The 17,754-nt window shown below is 42.5% G+C and overlaps 1 protein-coding gene across 1 annotated transcript in view; it reads right to left on the bottom strand.

The window, feature by feature from the left end:
* Nucleotides 1-17,754, bottom strand: part of ankfn1 (ankyrin repeat and fibronectin type III domain containing 1) — a 151,861-nt gene that overhangs the window by 59,511 nt on the left and 74,596 nt on the right. Inside the window, exon 7 of the mRNA XM_050060779.1 lies at nt 7,925-8,050. Within this exon, the coding sequence (XP_049916736.1) occupies nt 7,925-8,050 (126 nt within the window). The remainder of the gene's footprint in view (nt 1-7,924; nt 8,051-17,754) is intronic.

Below are 17,754 nucleotides of genomic sequence, written 5' to 3'. Positions count from 1 at the left end.
GTATATGACAGCATTTTAATGGACTGAATCAAGAGGGAAAGAGAGAGAAAAGGGGGACTGTGACTGAGAGAGGAAAGTGACGGAACAATGAAGCAAGATAGTGAAGAACCAGAGGAGAGAGATGAAGCTCAGTGGAGAAAAGGATGGAGGGGCTGCAAGGCGACGTGACGACGCTGCTCAGCCCCGTGAACGGAACATTTACATTTAAAAAACGCCCAGATGGAAGTGTTGATAGGAGCACTGTTCTCTGCAGGTTCTGTAGGAAGGAATTTTCGTACCATCAGAGAACTTCTGTCTGAAATATCACCTCAACACAAAGCATTTAGCAGCGAACCCTGAGGTCTGAGCTAGCACAGCCTCTGATGCTAACGCTAACAGCCAGCCTCGTCAGGCCACACTGGACCAGGTGTTCAGACTGAGTCAGTCTACCTGTGACCGACTCACTAACTCAATTACAGAATGGACTGCAGACCAGTTTGGGTGGTAGAGGACAGGGGGACAACTGTATCCAACATCCAGCAGCTTTACTACGACACATCTGACAACATTCATTTGGAATGACATTTTTTTGTGTCTGGTGATTTTCATGATTAAAATAGCCGGGTGTCAAAATGTTCCTTCAGTCCCCAGCAGGATGACTGTGTCTATCTTTGATACTAACACTAATCAAAATCAAATCAACTTTATTTATATGGCACTTTTCATACAACAGTAACACAAAGTGCCTCACAGAGGTTAAAAACAACAAAGATCCAAACAGAAAACAAAAAGAAAAGAGAAAACCTGTTACTTCCTGCTCACAAGCAATAAAAACAAACAGATTCTGATGGCTTTGTTCTCTTCCTGCTGTACTGATCAAGTCGTGATTCCTGTCTCCTGTCCCACTCCCCACCCTGACAGATATCATACGCCTCCTGCACACACACATGCTCTTCTTTCCATATTAATTTGTTTTTGACTGTAATGTTGTGATGTATTAATGTGCGGCACTGATTCTTTGCAGCAAATAGAAGCTCTTCAGTCATTATCACACTCTCATTATCTTAATGTGAAACGGCTCTCGTGCTGCAGCGGCTGCAGGAAACACCTGCAGGGTCTCGTCATTAGCAGGCGTCAGATGATAATTGCTCCTTCACCTGATTGTTCAGCACTCAGCTCAGCGGGACTTCACAGAGTCGACTCGCTGCTGCTGATTGGCTTACTGCCTCTGCATAATGTGACCTGGCTGTCTTCATATTTGAGTCTCTCCATTGAATCTGAATCCAGAATTAAATCTGCTTGGAGACAGATCCAAAATGGTGATGATGTGTTCAATCTACATACAGACTTGGATTAAAAAAGTTATCAGGCCCTCTGCTAATGAATCAGAACTAAAAAATGTCACTGTCTTTATCTTTGAAGGGTTCCTGGTGAAAACTAAAGTCATCTGCAGACTTCTGCAGGTTTCCATTTCAGAATCACTTTGAGTCACTGAATGATCCTTTACTTAACTGTGTGAGAGTAAATATGAGACATTTATGTCTTTACACAGAAAGTTATTGCCCAGGGTATGTCACGTACATCACGTTAACTTACGTATGTAGCTTCAGTTACCTAACAGACGTATTTATTTTAACCCAAACCACGATCTTTCCCTAAAATCAACCAAGTAGTTTTGAAGGCTAAACCCTACAAAACTATGACTTTTTACATCGTATTGATTATACTGTACGGTATGCTGTGTTGTACAGTGTTGGCTCACATTGTAAACGACAGTGAGCGTTATGTGTGATAATCCATCGTTCTCTTTCATGTAGTGTGTCATAGTAGACGAAAACGGACGCCACGTCTGGGACGCCTCACGACGTCCCAACAGAAAGTCTAGCATGTCTGATTTTCTTTTTGTCTTCCACAACTTCTCTCGTCACAGCCGTCACTTTGACCAATAGGAACACAGAGTGATCTGCTGCGGTGGAAACTGCAGGACAACAACAGCCCAGCCTTTTAGATATTTCCTGTAGGGACGATAGCACACAGAGTAAAAAGGAAACAGCAGAGGCACTTTATCAACCCGCTGAGTACTGCCATTAGCATCAAGCTAGCAAAGAATGTTCTTTCTTCATAATGGAGGATATAAAGGAATAAAAGGGCCTTTACTCAGCACAGCTACAGAGACTACCAGCTGCATTTCAAACACACTACATTAGAAACACGACGTTATCTATAATTCTGTTTTTAGTTTTAATCTGCTCCCGTTTGTCCTGTTGAATTTAATGCATCGCGCCGTCATTTCATACTCATCACTTCCTGCATCTGTTTCAAATTAAAAGTCCATTATAACTTCAGCTGAGAGAATCCCTTCATTTTCTAAAAAGGCTTTTATTGTGAAACATTTGCAGGAACTTCCTGTGGAGGATTCAGTGACTTGTAGTTTTCATGTGGTACTTCAAATGCAGCTCCGCCCATCTGGTGACACTTTTTATGTTACTATAATAACAGTTGGGCTGGAACGTGAACAGACACAGTGACTGAAATAATAATAATAATGATAATAAAAATAGGACGAGAATAATCTGATGACATCACACACATTGTGAAACATGACCGGGGATAACTGGTCGTTCACCAACATGTAGTCTGTCACGTCTGTCGGCCAAGTCACGTAAAGATTTTCTGACTTCACAATTGCCTAATCTGACAGTGACTGTTGGAACAGACAAAAATGTTGTGTAGTCTGAACCCAGCATTGATATATTTATATAACAGAACCAATGCCAGCAGATGTCATGGCAGCATCAGTCACTACTGGTGTGATAACACCACAGACTGTATAAAAATACGGACATAGTCACTGTGACGTCACCCATTGGTTTCTGAGGAGCGGGTTTAAAGCTCAAAGTAGGCGGCTCTGGCCGTCACTGTCTTGGCAGTGCCTGACTCCGCCCAACTCCCGGCCAATCAAAAATGGGCAAAGAGGCGGGCCAAATGAAGCCTGGTTGCTTAAACACGCCCACCTCGCTCGAAGCTGCTAAGTTAGCTAAGGCTAACAAGCTAGGCTAACAAGCTACGCTACTTTGGCTAGCCCTGTGGTGTTGGCTGCTCCTGCTCATGCTCCCGCTTGGTGCCAGCTCCCTCACGAAACAAAATGTCCAAGAGGTACAAGCACAGCTGAGAGGTCAGGTTCAATGACTTGCAAATTAGCTGAGATGACGCCTAGCAGACAGCCAGCGGCTATTTAGCCACCCGTGATGGCGCCACCTGTCACTCAAAGTGACCACACCCTTAATTATGCGCAACTTTAAGCCTTAATAAAATTAAAACAGATGAAAAAATTCACCCCCCTGTACAGTTGTCATGAAAGGGGAAATTAGCTATAAAGACCAAAACCGTTTTTTTGTACCAGGCTGTAAACATGTTTATTTCTGCTGTAAAGTTGAACATTTAAACATGGGGGTCTATGGGGATTGACTCGCTTCTGGAGCCTGCCTCAAGTGGCCATTCAACGAACTGCAGTTTGCGGCACTTCTGCATTGGCTTCACTCGTCATCCCTGGAGGTTGCTGCTTGGATAACGCAAAACATTACTGTCCTCATTGTGTCTAAACAAGAAGAGTTTAGGAATAAAACTGTGAATCTATGCGACATGTTACTGTGCACACAGCTTGTCCTGCTGATCATGATCAGTGTTTGGTTGACAAAAAAACCCCACAGACTGTGTTTATCATGCTGCACCTGCAGACACAGGTGGGTGGTGCATGAGCCTCAGCTGCAGCCAAACAGAAGAAACCACACAGACACACTGTGTGTGTGTGTGTGTGTGTGTGTGTGTGTGTGTGTGTGTGTGTGTGTGTGTGAAATCTGGGCTTGCTGAACATAATTGCTTTCAGTGTACAAATTGACCTAAACATCCATCCTTGATTGTAAACCCCCTCCACACACACACACACACACACACACACACACACATCCCTCCAGATCCCAACAACAGGCTTTAAATTATTAAAAGGGAACTAACTGCTTTTATAATTGTTGTGCACATTTCACTGTTGAGTCTGACGGTAAACACACAGCACACATCTGGAGCTGTATGCATGGATTCTATAAAATATTCATACAGTTCTTAATGGAGGAGAACAACATTTTAATTTGACCTTATTTTTCAACCCCTGAATGTTAAACAGTTTACTTTAATATTATAAAATATTCAGGGACTTACTGTTAACACTAGCTGAATGTTAAAACTGTTATGGGTTCATTATGAGCTCTCAGGGTTCACTAAGAGGCTTCTGATCTTTGCCACTGACACAAAACACTAACCCATTAAAAAACCCTCCATGAACAAATCCACTAAAAAGGAATTAATCAGAGTTTAAAGGAGAGTTTAAGAACATTTTAATAAGTCTGTCTTGAGTGGAGTTATTGGACCTGAGGAGATCACTTCCCAACATGATGACAGTGTGAGAGATGGAGGACAAAATTAAAAATAATTCAAGGCTTTGACACTCGCTGAACTTGAACATGTGTTTCTACACAGAATGAGGACTCATTTCCACTGCGCGGTCATGATCGACTTGACGCTCGCTTTTGGTACCACAAACTTTTCTTATGTGCTTCCATGTGAGACGGGCCATCATCATCTTCAACACGTCACAGCATGGATCTTTTCAATGGAAACCAACACAGGAACGTCTGTTATTCGTCAATTAATCCTTTGCTAAGTCCCACCCGTCGAACGAAGACTGTGCTCAATAGATTAATGCAATCAGTTGAGATTTCCTTCATATACAGGCTGGTTTTGTGGATTTCGAGCTGAACGTTGTGCCTGGCGAAAGTGTATTAATGATAATCGTTACCTGGAGAGGTTGGAAAAAGATATACGTTTCTTCCCTGTTTCAAAACCAAAATTAAACCCTGAAAACTGTAGGGTTAGCTAGCTAGCTACTGAAGATATAGCCTACTGAATGTATACACATGCTGCTTTTGCTTTGTAATGATTATAACAGTGAAACAAAGACCGACCCTGCTGTACAGGAACCAGTGAAGGGAAGCAGGGAAACTTTGCTCATATTCAACCAGCTGTGTGTCATCACAGTGTGTGCAGATGAACGTTGTTTGACTTACCCTGGAGATCCATGCCCGTCCGGCAGTGGAGGTCCGAGAGCTGGTGGCCCCAGGGGGAGCAAAGTTTCCCTTTATATTCATTGTCTTGTGTGGCGATCAGCAGTGATGTGGTGGTTCACTTTTACACTGTGATCTGTAGCCTATAGTTCGGCTTTAGCTTCTAACTATCTTTGTCTTTTTAACCTGTTGTTGCTGCTGAGTCAGTTTGACATCCTGGATATATCCTTCAAACACAGATTGTAGACCCCTCTGTCTGCTTCTCTCTGGAATCACTCTTTCATTTGTCCCATGTTGCTTCCGTGACAATTCTCCCTAACCGATTGGCGATCTGCAGGGTTTTAGTACCTCGAACCTCAACTGAGGTGGTACCAAAACAGTACCAGGTATTACCCACAACTTCTGACAATAAAAAAAGATTTCAAGTGAGTTGAGCTGAGCCGTCCTGTGCAGTGGAAATGAGGCTGTAGTACATTTAGTCCTCCATCTCTGACAGTGTAGTCGTGTTAAGCAGAGATCACTTCACAGCCAGTATGGACACGAGACATGATAACACACACCATCTAGAGAGGCACTCAGAGCGTGCAGACCTCTGCCAAGGCACAACGACTTTTCATACAATGTTAAAATGAAAAATACTCTGTGTATCCGCCCTCTGATTTGGATACGCACCAGATTTAATGGGTTCTTTGGGCTCATGCTGCACCCTTCCACAAAGTTTCATTAAAACCACATCATAAGTTTTTCTGTAATCCGACTGACAAACAAACTGGACCAAACTGAAAACATAACCTCCCTCACAGACGTAATAACTGTTCAGTGTCCGTATTGCATAAATATAGACTGGAAACACCGGTCTTCTGAGGTAAAACATAATGTGTAAGAGCTGTATAGAATAATGAGGATGCTGAGCTGAAGATACAGAAAACAACAAACTGCTCTGAGGAAGCTTTCCCATCAGAGACCTGAGCCTGAACCTGACAACATTTCACCCCAAAGTCCAGTTGGTTTGATTAGTGTCAACACTGTGTACCGTACCCTCGCCGTGATTTGTCGAAAAGGTGGTCTCTCGTACGGTTCACGTGTACTTTATGGTTGTAGTTTACGGTAACTGTTAAGACTAAGTTAATTAATTAACGCATTAATACAAAGAGCGGTTGGTGAGTAGAGTTGAAAAGGAATTTCTCAATGCCAAAGTCTCCTCTGAAATCTGCATATGTCCGCAACATGTGTCGAGCTCATCCTATGAAGTCCACGGCCATGGGTGATACAGCAGGAGGGCAGGTGAGACGTCATTCTCCCAGTGTCTCTATTATATAAACCACAGGAGGCATGATGTGAAGGTCGAAATGTTGCGTAGATGATGACCCAAGTGTTCTCGGGTACATGACAATAACTAATGTGAAGGGTGAAAGAGGGGGGCGATCATCCTCAGGCAGGGTACCAATGAATCGTACCTAGGGGCTGGGCAATATGTCGATACTGTATCATAACTGTTTTACAAGACTAGATACACTCGACAAGATGGCAGCGGCTGGTTCTCGGATATTTTGTCTTCATTTTTGAACAGTGGGAGGAAGCGGAAGACGTGTAGCGCCCCCCTCAGGCCAATCACTGTCATTCTGCTACAATCCAAGACTTTAAAGGGCCATTCCACCAATTAACCCCACCAGGATCAGTGAGATTATCAAGGTTGTACCACTCAGTCTGTTGTGTAACAGCTGTTGTTACCATAGAGCTCCACTGTTGTTAGAAACACACCTATGAGCCACACACTGTCAGTGGGTGACATGTTCCTCCATAATGAACACACACACTGTAGTTTATTTCTAATTAATCCCACATACACCATCCTGCTGCTATAAATACTCAGCAGAGCACTAAATGTGGATTATTCCACCACTGAAAGTAGTCCCCTACAAATGAACTTTATCAGTCTGTTTGTCTGATAAAACCTACAGTGAGCAGCTGGTTTAGGAACAGGACCTTAGGTTTAACCAATCCTCTAAATCACAGCTCAAGGTAAATCAAACTGCAGGTAACCATAGCAACAGCATGGGTTAAACTAATCCAATGGCGTGGGTTACTCTAACTTCAATCAGTCTTTCCAATAACAGACTCCACTTTACCTTCTTTACACAGTCCATTATTCCACTGCCTCCTCCTGCATCTCCTTCACAATCATGACTGTTTTTAATGCTGCTTTGGTGGATGCCTCTAACACTACAATACCCATGAGCCTAAGCTGCTGTTGCCATGGCAAAGAAGCCAGTCAGAGATGTGAATCAGTGCTGCAGCTTCATTGAAGAATACGAGAATGCAAAACGAAGCCACTGCTGCTAAATTCATCCAAAAGTAAAACAGTTTAAACTGCTGATGTTTAATCCAGTGTCCACAAAGTCTACAAAGCTCTGTGATTGGCTGTTTGTTACTGAAATGCACCCTGGGAGTTGTAGTTCACTTCGCTCTGTTACTTTTTTTTTATGTCCACTGGCCTCTTGTGTCTGACTTTTTATCACTGAAACAGATATTTACACAGCTGTTCATCATCTGTGTTCTTTGAGTTTCATGACCATCAGAGACTTGAAGTGCTTCAGCTCTCAGTCACTACACATCGATTATGAGGAACCACAAATCATATTCATGTGGGATTTTTGTGATTTCAACATTATGTTGTAGTTTAAAAACATTCTGGACTTAAAGAGTCTTTTTGCACATTTTCACCCTTAATTTTCCCATCTCAGGACACCTTGTTGTGCAGCAATGCCATCAGGATAGCAAGGAATGCAAGTGTGTGTGTGTGTGTGTGTGTGTGTGTGTGTCCTCACCTGTCCAGGCTGAGTGAGGATCGGGGGATTCCTGGGTAAAACAGGGGTTTCAGGTCATTAATCAGAGCATCTCCTGCCGCCCTCTGGTTCCACCTCTGGGCCAACCGAGAGATCTTACTGTCAGACCTGACGCACACACACACACACACACACACACACACACACACACACACACACACACACACACACATACGAACACACACAGCAGGAGAAAGGGGTTGATGAGAACCTGAAAATAATAAATCCACAGTTGAAAAAATCCACTCTGAAGAGAAAAATTAAAGTTTATCCCCGACAGGTGTTTCCAGGTGAACTCACACCAGATCGAGAGGAAACAGATCCGAGAGAACAAGAAGAGGACGTTCAGAAAGTTCTCACACCTTCTGTCTACCTCCCCGTGCTCACAGTCCAAACATCCAACGCTCACAGTAAAATATTAAAAAAAAAATCTGAATTTCTTCTCTGGTGTTTGTTAAGAACAACCTCCTCCAGGCTCCGTCGTGTCAAACTGTCCCCGGAGACACTTCACAGCATCGTCACCATGACAAACACCGCACGGCTGTGACAGGATGAATTTCATCAAGAATCTGATCGTTTCATCAAATGTCCCCTGCAAGCTGACATTTCTCTTCCTTCTCCGAGAAGAACAGCAGCGACTGTAAGACTCAAAGCCGCAGTCTGACTTCACGCTGGACTGCAGCAAAATTCAACAAAGAACAGACGTAGCTCCCAGCAGTCCCAGCTTGGCTTAAACTGGGTCCCAGTGCACCTGAACCGGTGGACAATCCTGCACCAGAACACCAGATACAGAACTATAACAACCAGATGAGACACCTGTCGGATCCAAACTGAGCCGCAAAAGTTGCTTCAAAGCCGCAAAATAAACCTGCTGGGTGATTTTTAAGATTCGGTCACAGTTTCCACAGATTTTAACCCATAAAGTGAAAATTCTGCCGTCAGTAATACTCACTGGACAGAGTGGAGATAAATGAGGATCCTCCGGAGGAAGTACAAGAGGCTGTTCAGCAGCAGATCTACCCCAGCATCTGAGTCTCCTCGGCTGTGTTAAATCTCTCTGTCTGATGCCTCCTGGCTGCCTCTGGAGCTCGGGATCATCTCCAGAGGGGGGGCAGAGACGCCGGCAGCCCCCAGATGTGATGCTCGATTCTGGGTGTGTGTGTGTGAGTGAGAGTGTGTCTCTAACTGCTCCTACTGTGGAGCTCCAGCTCTGGCTGACTGTACTGAACACCTGTTCACCACCGGCGAGCGCATCGCGACACATCGGCACACACACACACACACACACGAGTGGATACACACACACAACACACTCTCAGCAAGAGAGTGAATGAGTGGTGGAGCAAGAGAGAAGGAGAGGCAGGATGAGAAATAATGAGATAGAGATGTTTGAGAAGAAGAGGCGGATAGCTTTGTGTGTGTGTGTGTGTGTGTGTGTGTGTGTGTGTGTGCCTGTCATATCACTGGGCACACCAACATATGCACACACACACACACACACAGAGTGTAAACCCCGGTGGAGGAGGGGCAGCAGCTTCGGGCTTTGAAAAGAACAAACAGCAGAGCGAGGGGAGGTGACAGTGTGAGGAGCAGGAGATTAAATTCACTGGGATGCTTCAGAGGAAACAACAGTCACTGCAGCAAAATAAATATACAAATATAAAAAGGCTATAAAATGTAATAAAATCAGGGGATCCCAGTAATTTCAGCTGAATTATTCTCCCTGTGGAGAGTCACAGGATGTGCATGTGTTTGAGTCATGGCTTCCTGTTACACAGCTGAAATGGTGACTGATTATGATGTTTAATTATTGTCTTCATTTTTGATTAATGTGTCTTTTATTTCCCTCTTCATTGATTAACTGTTTGGTCCTGAAAATGTTCTGCTCAGAGTCTGGTGAAGCCAAAGTGTGTTAGTTTAAAATGATGCTTGTTAGCTGCTCGCCTGGTTACGTTTCAAACATGGTGCATTTGGTTTTATTGATAATCTTTACTGTTTATATCGTATTTTATTTCCCAACACTTTTCTCTCTGGAAAAACAAACTCTCATCTCATTTTTTCTTAAATAAAAAACAAACAAAAGCAGAACATCTTCACACTGGAGAAGCTGCAGCCAGAGAGTGTTTGGTGACCTCATGGTGACAGTGTTGTTAGTAATACTGCAATTATACAATGGTTACCAACAAAATAAAGGATGTCACTGTGTCAAGATGTCAAGTTAATTTTTTTTAAGAAAAACAAAATAGGATGTTCAACATGAGGCCTCTCCTTTTAGTCCCCGCGCTCTTTTATCTCAGTGAGTTTTAGCGCTGCATTTGAAATGCTATCCATTTAGACATGGTCAAATGTTAATGTTTTGCCTTTTTGTAATTTTCTGTTAGCTTTACTGACAAACAACCAGCTAGCTGCATTAACATGTGGAAACATGGGGCCAACTGCCCACTTCTGCAGTCTCTGCTGGTTAGCTGTAGCTTTTTCTACAGTGGCGGCGCGCAGCAGTGCAGCGGCTTCTCAGCTAACGGCGACTGGCGTATTTACTAATTTGGGAATGTGTATAGTGAGGTACAGTTCAACTGAACTTTTCCAGCTTGCTGTTCCTAGCATAGTGATCAAACCAGAGTTTAAAGCAGGGTTGGGTGGGAGCTAACGTTAGCTAACTAGCTGCACCGCCGTGAAACAACGTGCAATGAGGTGCTAAAATCTTCAGTGCATTATCAAGACAGAGAGATGGCTGAGAAACAGCCACAGAGGAGAAGGTCCGACAAAGAAAAAATTAAAACTAAGGGATATGGATAGCGTCAGTAGCAACTGTGGTGACATATGCTAATGCTAACCGTTACTAGCTTTAGGTAACGTTATATCACTTGCTGTGCTATTCACTCTGAACGCTGTACAATATTTGCAAATGATTTTATTGACATGAAGATCTAAAAACACAAGTTTGTTAGTGCAGTGGAGTTATTTAGATTAATGCAGGTGACCTTGCCCTATTATTGATATTTAATAATATTCAAGAGGGCTAACGTTAGATAGTGTTTTATACTAATGGCCCTAATTGGCAAAAAATTAGATTAGAAGATTCAAATGCTGTCACTGACTTCATGACTCTTCCTTCTTTCATAGTTTCCTTGTTTCCTTCATCTCAAATTCAGTGGGTTTTTCCTGAATGGGTTTCTGGTTAGAAGTCTGAAATAAGGTCTGAGGTTCACACAGGCTTTGGCGCCTTTCATGATTTGTTCTACGACATAAAATACATCAGAAAACAACTGTGAATTTTGAAGCGTTTACATGTCTTGAAAAAGGTGGTTGCTAACAAGTGGCTCACTGAGACTATAGAGATTAAACTTAGACTTGTGTAAAGCAGCAAATATTCTTCATAAAAAAAAGAATATCAACACTGCTATGAATCATTCAGAGAAACACTTAGAGATGGATTACAGGGTCAGAGGTCGCCTGTATACCTCAGTAGTTAGTTAGTAATCTGCACACAAACATAAAGTCATAGTGATACAAATTAGTGAGACTTTAGAGGCCAAAGGTCAAACTTGAAGTTTGAACCTGCAGTGTTGGGAGAGTGTCGACCAGTGGATTCTCAGGTATCTCTGAGCGACCTGCTGCACCTCATATTTACTGCTCTGCACCACCGCCAGTGGAAAACTACCAACCTCAATGACCCTACTAATGTCAACACACACACACACACACACACACACACACAAGATAAATCAGACTTATTGAATGAAGAACTGAAGTGACAGAAGTTCCTAAATGTTTCAGGGTGTGCAGTAAATGTTCTTCAGATCGTTTGGCTTCATTTTCAAACCAAATAAAACACGGTGAGTGAGTGAAGTGTGTCAAGCTGCCTGTTAAACCGAACAAACACTGACTCCTCTCAACTTCTGTCATTTTAATGTTTTCAGTAGTTACATGTATACAGAATAAAACTGCTCAGCTTTTGCCTGGGTCCAGACTTTTGAATCTGCCCGAGTGGCCCTCAGTTGGAGTTGACTGATTCTGGTATTGTCAGATCAAACAGCAGTTCCTTGGTTAAAAGTTAAAAACAACCAATGAGCGCTGCAGGGGTGACTAAAGATTGACCAATCACTGCCATGGGCAGGACTAACACTATTGTCACGTGTTATTAAGCGGTGTGCTGGAGCCAGTAAGGAGTAATAACAACGATAGCGAGCGAGATAAGACTATCAAAACTGTTCTAAGTTGACGTGTCTTTTCAATTATTGTAGTTTTGATATTGTGTTTTTTTTTCTCTTGACTTGGCTCTGCTCCACTCTTGGAACCCCGACAAAACAGAGATGCTAGCATGACCAGCTTGGTAATGGTGTGGACCTACAGTGGACTATGGCTGTCACTTTTTATTTGAGTTCCGGACATGAGGTGAAAAGTTCATGTTCGAGCTGTAATTACTTGTGCCAAATGTCGGCTGTAGTCTCTATAGGTGCATCAGACAACTTGATGTAGTTTGCCTTGTGATCCAACAGAGGGCGCTCTAAGAATTGTTGAATCATGTTGACCTATTGCATGCCCTACTGACCTATCATTAAACGAAGCTGATGTTAATGTGTTGTTTTGCTACGAAAGTGCAGGACAATAGCGAGCAAAGCCGTCCTGAGCGGACAATCACAACACCAAAACATCTGAGAAGCATAATTTATTCGAACGTATTACGGGTCATTTTAAACTCGTTCGACCTTGATTTTCTGAAAAAGTGACAGCCCTACAGTGGACTTGACATAAGATTCAGGTGGATATGCAGGTCTTTAGTGATTGATTAGGAAAATTCCTCTCGCCCATGGAAATCAAATCCAGTGAACGCCATGTCAGATATTAGATGGAAACAGTTCTCTCTGTCATCAGGCAAATACAGCGTCTTTGCTTGTCAGCGTCCTTAAATGAAAGTTCAGGTGTTGAAGGAGACAAGTCTTTTTGTGGTCTGCGTGTCATGATCTCTATAATTCTTGAAATCCAGAAACAAATGTTTTAACTTCACCTCCATTCAAGATTTATTAAATATTTCTTTATCAACTTCAAAGCACTGAAATTCAAAGATTTGTTCAGCTTCAAAACTGTTACAATCATGTACAGAGCAAAAATAAATAAATTATCTAACTGTATCAAAAAGCTGTTTAAAATCAGAGAAAGTCAAAATGATTTGAGAGGAATTTATACAGAATACAAAGGCAGTTACTGATTTGTGTTGTTTTGTTTGGTTTATTGGAATTGATCTGTTTTGATTTGAATGTTTTGTTTTCATTTAAATTGAATGATTTGATCGAGGTGTGTCAATGAAAACTGGGGGCGGAAAGTTGTGATATTCATGTTTAATTTATTAATCCATTAACATAAATAAATAAAAAATCAATAGCACTTGATATGTAATCACTATTTCATTTAGGACATGAAATACTTAAGAAAAGTAGAAATAAATAAGATTTTTTAAACACTGAATATCAAACACAGACCACCACAAAACTAAATTCTAACTCATGTCAAGTAAATAGATAATTAATATCAGCACCACTTCTTTCACTGCTTTCTGTCCAAACACTGCACTGTACCAGCCACACAGCGCAGACATATGTGGCCCTGCTGTTTTTTTTTTTAAAGGGCCACTGTGTAAAATGGGTTGAAAACCGTTGAAAACAGTGACATCAGTGGTCAAATTCTAGATTGCAGGGCTCACTCGCTCACCCCTCCCGTCGGGTAAATGACGGTGGCCTCGTAGGGACAAAAAGCCTTGCGCAGACACGAGTTTTTCAGGAGTAGGTCTATCTAGCGACGAGGTGAATGTTTATTTAGAAATCTAAACCATGTTACGATATTGTAATGAATCCCTCACGAGCAGGAGACCAGAGGAGCGTTCGGGAAAAAGGCCAGTTTATTTGAGCACTCCAAAAACTCCGGTAACACTCCAGGGGGTAAAAGACTCCGTCCCAAACTCTGACTCTTCTAGCGTAACACACACACTTCATACACACATACTCGTTTACAATACCTAGCGGGGACCCCCTCCCCTCTCTGCTCCACCAATCTCCAGCCCGCACACTGACTGACAGCGTAGCCGGTAAACAGAGCTCAGCTGTTTATTTAGCCTAGCAATATCTCCGGACTATAGTAGCTGCAATGGACGACTTTGAACGCGATTTTGAAGAGTTTCTTGTAGCGGACACAGACCCAGAGCCATACCTGTTTGAGCCGGAGCATACAGATGAGGAACTCCATGTGTTTGATGCTGAGCGGGCGAGAAGAGAGGCTGAATGCACAGAATGGGATTCGGTGCTACTGCTACCATCGTTGGGGAGATATATCATCAGGAGGAAAAGCGCCGCAGAGAGTGCATCACAAGGAGTGAAGTTGCGTCTTCTTTTCCTCGCAGATGACGGTTCGGGTTCATTCTCTCCTGTTGCGTGGTAAGTGTGGTCCATTCGCAAACTTTATAACTAAAAAAACTTTTCACTACTCTCTATCGACGAACTACTAACACTCTCTGCTGTTTCCTCCTCCTTCTTCCTTCCTTCCGCTGTCTTCGTTGGTTCATTTATACACACGAAACGCGTTCTCTGGCTGGCTGGATTGTCCGCTCGGTCTGCCGTACATACATGGCGGTGCAAGATGGCGACCTCTCTGAAGCAAGGCCCTTGCTATATATATATATATATAAAAGCATAATTATAAGGCTACGAAAACCAAACGAATTTTATTTTATAGCAATTATACACTTATGTAAACATATTAATGGGTAGAATATTCAGATTCAGATTCAGATTTGACAATAAACCATGCCAAATATTACACACTGGCCCTTTAAAGACATTGATCCAAAATGTTTTATGTGTGTAAAACAGTGAATCTATAGTGTCAGTGTAAATGTCAGTGGGTCAGTGATTATGGAGCTGCTCATTAGACTGACAGCTCTGGGTAATAACTGTTATCAAAACTGACACCACTGAAAGAGAGCTGCGACGCTGCTGCACTGATGCTCTGCACCATCTTTAAGTATCAACTGAAAAAATCCAGCAATTTATTCAACAAAATTCTTAAAATTAAGAACAAGCAGAAGCCGACAGCGACTGGAGCAGCCTGCAAAGCACACTGCAACTCAAAGTATCAGATGGGCCTCAGAGCGAAGTCTGAATACATAAATATAATTTAGTACATGAAAAGTCTCAGTGTTCTCCTGAGACAGGAGGAAACAGTGCATTTGTTGGGGACTATTTTCAGCGGTGGATTAATCTATGTTTGGCGCTCTAACGAGTATTTGTGGCAGCAGGACAGTGTGCGTGGAGTCACAACAAACTACTGTGTGTGTGTTCATGGTGATGAAGGAACATGCCAGGCGGTGTTACAGTGTGGCTCAGGATGTGATTTTAAAAACAATGGCGCTCTGCACACACTATACTTTTTAGTGGATACATTTACTGCTGGTTTGGGTCTGAACATGAGGCAAAATCTCAAATATCTCCAGACTTGTCAGCGCATCATTTCAGCTGCGTCAGGAGTTACAGCTCCACTGAGCCTGCAGCAGCCAGCTGAGGGAGAGAACCGCCCAGGAGAAAAGAACGCCAACAAACAATAACACTGTTTTGACATCACAAACAACTCCAAACAATTAATGTGCCAACATCCCGCCAGCCTCTGCCGAGGAGACGAGCTGAGCCGCAACCAGCGGCAACGGCTGCTCATTGGCTCAGCACTGTTTCCATGGTTCCCATTGAAGACCAACAGGTGAAGAAGAGAGGCGGGGGGCAGGGACAGAAGAGAGGGAAGAATACTATGAAAGGCTTTGGCCGTTTTATACCAATACACAGACACTTAAATTCCCTCATCTGAATATCTGTGTTGCGATGCATCGCTGCTCAGTTATCATCACCTATGACAGACTGGTCATGTGTGTAAATACTCTGTAAGGCCCCTTTCAGACATGTTTCTCATTATGCAAATGTTTTGGCAATTTTACACATCGTCACGCAGTCTTTATGACAGACCACAAATTATTCTGTAACACGTCAACACAAGGTCAGATCCATGAAGACAGATATTATATTTAAATCTTATTTGCCTCAACAGAACTACAGTATATTACATGTATTACTGAATCGTTAGAATCTCTTCAGCACAAAGAAAATAAGTTTGAGACCTGCAGACATGATAATTCAGACAGATATGTTTTTTGCAACTTAAAAAAGGAAAACTGTGATTTTTTTGTTTGATGTTGGATTGTACTGATTTTTTTACTCTTTCAATATTACAAATTTTGGAGGTCCCTGGGGGGTGGAGCCTATCCCAGCTGACACTGGGTGAGAGGCAGGGTTCACCCTGGACAGGTCGCCAGACTATCACAGGGCTGACACATAGAGACAGACAACCATTCACACTCACATTCACACCTACGGACAATTTAGAGTCACCAATTAACCTGCATGTCTTTGGACTGTGGGAGGAAGCTGGAGCACCAGGAGGAAACCCACGCTGACACGGGGAGAACATGCAAAATCAGCAAAGAAGGGCTCCCCCAGAAGGAGTTGAGCCAGGAGGTAACCAAAAGGGCTCCCCCAGAAGGAGTTGAGCCAGGAGGTAACCAACACTAACCACTGCACCACAGTGCCAACGCCAATCTGGACGTCTGCAACTCCTTTCCCAATCTTATGAAGACATTTCTGACAATAATAACGTCCTCAATACTTAATTTTCTTAAACAAGCAATGAAAAGCAGTAAGAAAGTTTCACCATTTTTTTGTGTTGACATCATTGTGTTTATGTCGCTGCACTGGCATTATAAAAAAAATAATCTTGATCTTTGAGAATCTTAGAATTACCACCTCACGGTTGTGCGCCTCCGCCCACCAGTCCAGTGTCTCTGACAGTCTCCATCCATGTCAGTGAAAACATGGATGCTTCACACACAGAAGATCTATACAATCAGCACAGTTTCAAGATTAGAGTCACCAATTCAGTATCTGACCAAATGTCTCCCCTTCTGTTCCTGAGATATGACATTGAGTAACGGCCAGAAAAGTGTTTCTGCATTACATTATGATGTCACAGTGTATCACTTCATCGATCTATCCTATTAGGCATTGGTGTATGAATTCTTGAGTAATGGCTGAAACATGTTTTGTGAGGTCATAGTGAACTTGGAGCTTTGACCACCACATTCTAATCAGTTCATCGTTGAATCCAAGCAGACGTTTGTGCCAAATTTGAAAAAACTCCCTCAAGGCCTTTTTGAGATATCGTGTTCATGAGACCTTCACAGAGACCTTTGACCAGTTCTAATCAGTTTACTCTTCAGTCCAAGTGGACATTTGTGCCAAATCAAGGTGTTCTTGAGATATTGTGTTCACAAGAATAAGATAGATAGCCACGGTGACCTTGAACTTTGACGACCAAATTCTAATCAGTTCATCATTTAGTTTGAATGAAATAGCCAAAGAAATTCCCTTGAAGCGTTCTTGAGATGTTGTATCATGAGAGTGGGGCAGACGGACGTACAGACGAACAAAGGTACATATGTATCACCACTCAAAACATAATGCCTTCAACCATGGCTTTTGTCTGCACTAAAAAGCAGAAGTATTTTTTTCTGCGTTGGTAGATGTTTCTCTTTTCTACGGGAAAAAAAACCCAGAGTCACACGAAAATAACGTATGAACTGTGCATCATATTTTAGAAGTTTGTTTTGTATCAAAGTAATTTGCAAAACACCAAAAACTCAAGATAAATGTTGTGCAGTAAAAGGTTCAATCTACCGCTTTGAAATGTAGTGAATTTAAATACAAAACTGTTTTAAAGTA

This window comes from Epinephelus moara, chromosome 13, assembly GCF_006386435.1.
Source record: "Epinephelus moara isolate mb chromosome 13, YSFRI_EMoa_1.0, whole genome shotgun sequence".
In the NCBI taxonomy this organism is placed as follows: domain Eukaryota; kingdom Metazoa; phylum Chordata; class Actinopteri; order Perciformes; family Serranidae; genus Epinephelus; species Epinephelus moara.
Note: the sequence above shows the minus strand (reverse complement) of the source record. Positions and strands in the feature narration are given on the sequence as shown.